General features: G+C 34.7%; 1 protein-coding gene across 3 annotated transcripts; it reads left to right on the top strand.

Moving 5' to 3' along the window:
• The first annotated feature begins 1,844 nt into the window (after positions 1 to 1,844).
• On the top strand, positions 1,845 to 6,098 carry LOC107725584 (poly(U)-specific endoribonuclease-C-like). Of its 3 annotated transcripts, none has more exons than XM_016534890.1 (7): positions 1,845 to 1,931; positions 3,315 to 3,414; positions 3,551 to 3,662; positions 3,850 to 3,971; positions 4,498 to 4,610; positions 4,813 to 4,966; positions 5,074 to 6,098. In XM_016534890.1, exons 1-7 carry the CDS (start codon positions 1,921 to 1,923, stop codon positions 5,332 to 5,334), a joined length of 873 nt encoding a protein of 290 aa, XP_016390376.1. In that variant the 5' UTR covers positions 1,845 to 1,920; the 3' UTR covers positions 5,335 to 6,098. The 3 variants fall into 3 exon arrangements, with proteins under 3 accessions (XP_016390376.1, XP_016390378.1, XP_016390379.1); XM_016534892.1 differs by lacking the exon at positions 1,845 to 1,931 and adding an exon at positions 1,933 to 2,003; XM_016534893.1 differs by lacking the exon at positions 1,845 to 1,931 and adding an exon at positions 2,498 to 2,551.
• The last annotated feature ends 87 nt before the right edge of the window (positions 6,099 to 6,185 follow it).

The raw sequence follows: 6,185 nt of genomic DNA, 5'->3' as shown, positions 1-6,185 counted from the left end.
AATCGTCTGTCTAGTGTGTGTTAATTTTCCATTATTATTGCTGTTGTTTGTTCTTTATCTCATATTCTCTTTTTGAATATGCTGTTCAACTAAATGCAAAAAAAAAAAGCCTAGTGGAGATCAAAATTAGAGAATTTTTAAATTATTTTAATAATTTCCAAAAATCCAAGGTCACTGCTTACTCCTATTTTAACTTATCCTAACAGGAGAGGAAGGGCAGTTTCTTTAAGCATATTTCATAAATTAATTGTATTCTGAAGCACAGTAGGTTATAAAAAACTTAAATGAGATATTTGAAAAAAAAAAAGTTATTGGTGTTAATCTGGTACCTGGTGCTAATTTTCTTAATCATAACAAACCCTATTTAACTGGCATCACTCCTCTACTTCTCACTGAGATTGCAAGATGGCGGGGCTGCTCTGTGACTGAAACCCTCCGACAGCAGGTTGTCCAGATGAAGGCCAAAGTGACACTGTTTTCACTCTAATCAGATCAACATTGTAAACAAACTTCTACAAAAATTAAGAGGAAAAAATCGAATTATCATGCGATGCGATAAAATAGCTTCTCTTCCCTGCAAATGATACAATGAAGATATTTTGTAATTAAATTACGTAACGCCGTTACATGTAACTAGTTACTCCCCAACACTGGAATTAATGAACGTTTAACTTAAAGGCAAAAATAAAACAAAATATAAGCAGGTTTCCATATAGAAAACGAGAAATAACCATGGCAAAAAAAAAAACAAAAAAAAGTTGGTCCTTCCAAATCTGTGATTTCTAGAATATTGCAGCTTTACAATGACACTATTCATTCAAGTCCCTCAAAAATGCTGGTCATTCATGCAGGGCCGCATTAAGACCTCAGGACTATGAGTTACTGCAGGGCCCCCCATCACAATAATGATATATATAGCTTTAAGTAGGACTTTTATCCTATCAAAATTTTTGATGCACTGAAATTTCAGAATTCTTGTTACCAACTTCGATATCACACAAAAAAACATAATACATAGCCTAAGTAAAAACAGGCTTACTGAAGACAAGTAAACAGTCATGAATTACATTAGAACAAACATGTCTGGTTCCCTTAACCCTTGGAGAAGGTTCACCCAAAAATTGCGGTTCCAAACTCATAAGTCTTCTGTTTATGGTAGGAAAAATCCAAGCACAAATGGTGATATTAAGATATAAGATATTTTTAATAGTCTCACATCAGTTTTGTCCATTCACTAAACCAAACTTTTTAAAAAATTAAATGAAGAGACACAAATGATTAACAGATTTATTTAGGCTTATATTCACATAAATACTGAATAATGCACATAGAGCACATCTGATATGGTAAACATGGTAAATCTTAATTTTGTGTTCTGAAGATAAACAGAAAACGTATGGGATTGGAACATAAGTTTGTGTAAATGACAGAATGTTCAGTTTTTTAGTGAACTATCCCTTTAAAAAATGGTTTACTCAAATTATTCCAGTCACTGTAGAACACATAATAGATTTTCTTTAATGAAGTTATCATAAACATTCATACACTGTACTAACCACTTTTGCCCATTAACCCTTTTTTCTCAAATAAATCTTTATTTTTTGTGCAAATAAATATTACAAAATTGACGATTTCTGGCTGAGATTTGTATCACATTGATTTTCCACATGTTTACAGCTAGACTGCGACCTGTTAAACAACGGACATTCCCTAGTTCCTGGATCTCTCGCCTCGCCCTCTGGGTAAAACAACCAATCCGGAACGAGAGGCAGTCACCGTGCGCCACTCTCATTGGTCAGATTCGCATATCGATCAAAATGTTTGACAGCGTAAACACACCCATCAAAAACCAGCTTTTCATCGCTTCAGTGGCTAAACCTGTTTCTTTGAACCACAAACTAAGTGGATTAACCAGCGAATATGACCAGACAGTGAGAAACTTAGTGGCAACAGATGTTTAACGGTCTTTCCTTTTTGTGCTTTTAGATCAGCCGCCTCAAAAAGTTGCGTTGACGGTATTACTTTTATTACGGTTTTAAAATCATAGTGACTATGCTTTTACCAAACTATACGTTACTGTAAACGTGATCGAATCAAGATGCAATGTTTTTAACTTGACGTTAGTTTTCACGCGCAAACGGGTAACGTTAAACTGCTAGAAGGTTAATAAACGTATGTGCACAATGATATTCTTTACGAAGCTTCGTATATATATTTTCATTCATACTTTTTCGCCGTTATTGCCGTACTGAATTTGTTGTTTTAGTTGTACAAGCAAGTGGAGGCGATGCCACATTTACAAACTCTGTTCGACAGTTTCCAGATTGGGAGGAACTCTTAACTCTCTAATGATTTTTCCGTAAACCTGTTTTGTGAACGGAACTGAACTTGACAACCAGTTGTTGTGTTGTGTGTTTTCATGTTAGGGTGACTCACATGGGCATGAGCTGTGTGTCATGTTTTACATCTAACGTTAATTCTAATCTTCCGAGCTTCCGTCGTGAGTAACCCAAATGCTACTCTGAACACTAGTTGTGAATAAAAAGCACAGGTGAACTATCTAGTGTCAAATTAATTTCCGGTTTCGAGAGAATAGAAACCGGGCTTGACGTCAGGTATTTTTCATATATAGCGGCTCGAATAAAGTGTTTATTACACTGCATTTGGAGTCACACCCACTGATCTATAATAGAGATAATTTATATGGATCAGTGGTCACACCTGTTATTAAACACAGTTGAAAACTCCCTAATGAAGTCATTTTAATACGTACAGTTCATACAGACGTTAACATGAATGCATCTCTTCTGTGACGTTTTCAGTGTTTGAATTAAATGCAATTTAAAATATTTATTTTGTGGGACTTAAAAGAAAAAAAAAGTCTAGGTGGTATGATTATCTAAAGGTTTAAAGAAACGACGTCATTGAGCATATATTACTATTAATATACTAATCTTGACTTTCTTAATGTAATATAAAAAGACATTTTAAGATAAATTTAGAAAAATATATATTTCTGTTTATTATTACCATTACTATGTATGAATATATATTATGTCCAACACAAATAAAAACATTTAAAATAAAAAATAAAAAAATACTTTTTTTATCATCTTGCATAACCTTTGGACTTTTGTCATTGACTAGATAGGTAGAGATTAACTAAAAATAACACTTAAAAATAACCATGGTAGCATTAATAACAATTGCAATAGTTACTACAGTTATTGTTGTAATTGTTGCTGTCTTAACTAGGCAATACAGCCAGACTTGACTGATTTTAGACGTTTAAAGTCGTGCTTTCTCTACTGCAGACGAGGCATCGATCAGGAGCTCTCAGATGTGCTGAATGAACTGTGGAAGCTGGATGTGAACCGCATGAAACCTGGAAAAGACTATAAAATCAACCTACAGGTAGGTGGTTGGGAGAGGAGGCATGTTTATGAAGAATACATATATGAATAAGTAAATGCATTGTAATATATTCCACATACGTGATTGCAGGTGACTTTATCAATCAGTCGTTTATAGTGCATTTGTTTTCTCACAGGGGAAGGCTGGCTTTGTAGCTGAAGGCAGTAATAATGCCAGGGACAGCGCTAGAGCTCCTCTTTTCTCCTATGTCGATGAAAAGAAGCTCAAAAGCATGGATACTTACGCCCGTAAGTAGCTATAGGCCATTTCTATACTAACATGTAATAACATAGCATGTTTAATAGCATGTTTTTAATTGCATCCTTGTACTTTAATGTACTAAAATATTTGTTTTTTAGTTTTCATGCACTGATGTGATGCAATGTATGGCAAGAGTGTTTAGACAGCTGTTTTATTTACTTTGTCTCTTCTCAGACTTCCTAAATCTGCTTGACAATTATGAGATGTCTACAGGAGTGACTGAGCATGTGACAAAAGAGGAGCTTCAGGAAAATCATCTTTTCCTGGATGCTATGCTCAAGACAGAGGTCATGAAGGTATCTAATCGCTCACCGATCACTGTTTTTGCCTTGCTATTTAGTAATGTCATGTTTGCACATGTAGAAATTTAGCAACTTAAAGAATTTTAAGTATGTCTACTATTGACTGTGTGACTGACAGAGGTTCCTGACCAGAGTTGGAAAGTAACTAATGCTAAAACTACAAAAAATGTCGCTGTTTTAAATAATATTTAATATTTTATGAATATTCATATTAAAGTAAACACTTGTTAAAGCACATTTTTTATATTTATTTATTTATTAAATGTGACATTTATTTATTTATTAACTTGCAAAATGTGGTTTAATGGGAATGGATGGTTTGGATGGGAAGTGGATAGTGAATATGGGAATGTGAGACAAATGTGCAAATGAGCTTTGTAGTACAGGGATGTTGGTTCAAGGAGGAGACTATTACAATAATGTGCAAAGACGACATTCTGCAAATACATGCAAAAACTGTACAAGTGAAGAGAAATATTATATTCTTTCCGTCCTGTTCTGACAGGTTTTGTCTTTGCAGTGTGCCCACAGGTTTTTAGTGTGCAAAGGTCTAGCTCAATCAGATCCGGCTCAGTTTAAGAGCCAGCTCTATGACATCTGGTTTAAGCTCTATCGCAGGGACAAAAATGGAGGGTGAGTTATAATCTTCCTTTGAACGGGCTGGCATACATCACATAACCTGAACTGGGTTTGTTATATTAGTAACTGACATACAAGATGTTAAAATCCTTTACCATCTTATTGCTTAAAGCCTATGTGCTGATTTACATGCTTAGCATTTATACATTAAGAGGTTTTTATTGATCGGCCATCTTCCACTTGTCTCTTGAGGCAGTGAAGATTCCTGTGGATTTGAGCATGTTTTTGTTGGTGAAACCAAATATGGTAAAGAGATCATGGGCCTCCACAACTGGGTCCAGTTTTACCACCAGGAGAAACACAATCATGTGGACTACAAAGGATACAAGGCCAGAAATAACAAGGACACGGTATTTCATCATTTTAAATTCATTTGCTAAGGGAAATATTATATGACCAAATTAATATAGCTTTGTTTGCATTACTTCCAATGTTTACATTTGGTTCAATTTCACAGCCGGACGAGGACGATCACGTCTTGAACCTGCAGTTTAGCTGGAATGGCCTGGTGAAGCCGGTGGGCAGTTGTTTCATTGGTGTCAGCCCAGAGTTCGAGGTGGCTCTCTTTACTATTGTCTTCTTTCTGTCTGATGAGCGTGTGACCAAGGTTACAGTGAAGGTAGATGAATATCTCCTTGAGATTGTGGTGTATAGATTTGGGCGCTCCATTGGAACTTCATATCCCAAAATGATCAGCAGCAACAACCGGGATTTCTAGATCTTACTGCAAGGTCATACCTGGCACAATTTGGAAAAAAAGAGGCTAACTTGGACAAAATGGGATTGATAATCCAAAAATCACTATTACAGCTTGAGGTTCTTAAATTCTTAAACTTGAACTATTAGTGGGAAATATATGTGACCAATGTTTTAAAACTTTGTCAGATTACAAATGATCTGTCCAATTTTGTAAGGAATCTAATTTGTACTGCTATAAAATTCTGCATAATGATAGTTATGTGCCAAAAAATTGAAACTCATCAGTTTGCAGTCAGGCCCTTAAAGTTGGTTGATCCTTAAATTGCTTAGAAATGTGTGTTTAGCCTATAAACTATATAAACAGCTATTTTGCATTAGATGCACTAAGGTTAATTTAAAAGAATATACACATTTTTACTGTTTTTTTAATGCTATGCTAACAGTGATTTATGCATAGACCAATCTAACTGCTGCAAGCTTTTAGAAATCATGTTCTTTTTTGTTAATCGAACAAGTTACAAATCAGAAATGAAACACTTATTTGTATTTTATTTTATGAGACTTAAGCCATCCACACTCACTGTCAATGGAGTGTACTTTTTGAATGACTTGGGCGCTCATCTGCTCTAGACAAGAGTGGAATGTGGAAAATGGGACTTAATAGATAAAGAATATCACATCCTGGGAACTGTAATGCATAAAATTAATCTGCACATTAATAATTTAGCTTATATATATATATGTGTGTGTGTGTGTAAACGATACTTTGTATACTTTAATGTATGTGCTAAAACACTGCTGTTACAGTATGTGCCTTTATGTTTGTTACAATAAAGACATTTTTCATTCATACAGTATAACATCTTGATG

This window comes from Sinocyclocheilus rhinocerous, unplaced genomic scaffold (assembly GCF_001515625.1).
Source record: "Sinocyclocheilus rhinocerous isolate Xijiao unplaced genomic scaffold, SAMN03320098_v1.1 scaffold153, whole genome shotgun sequence".
Taxonomy (NCBI): Eukaryota; Metazoa; Chordata; class Actinopteri; order Cypriniformes; family Cyprinidae; genus Sinocyclocheilus; species Sinocyclocheilus rhinocerous.
This window is presented reverse-complemented; position numbering and strand designations above follow the sequence as displayed.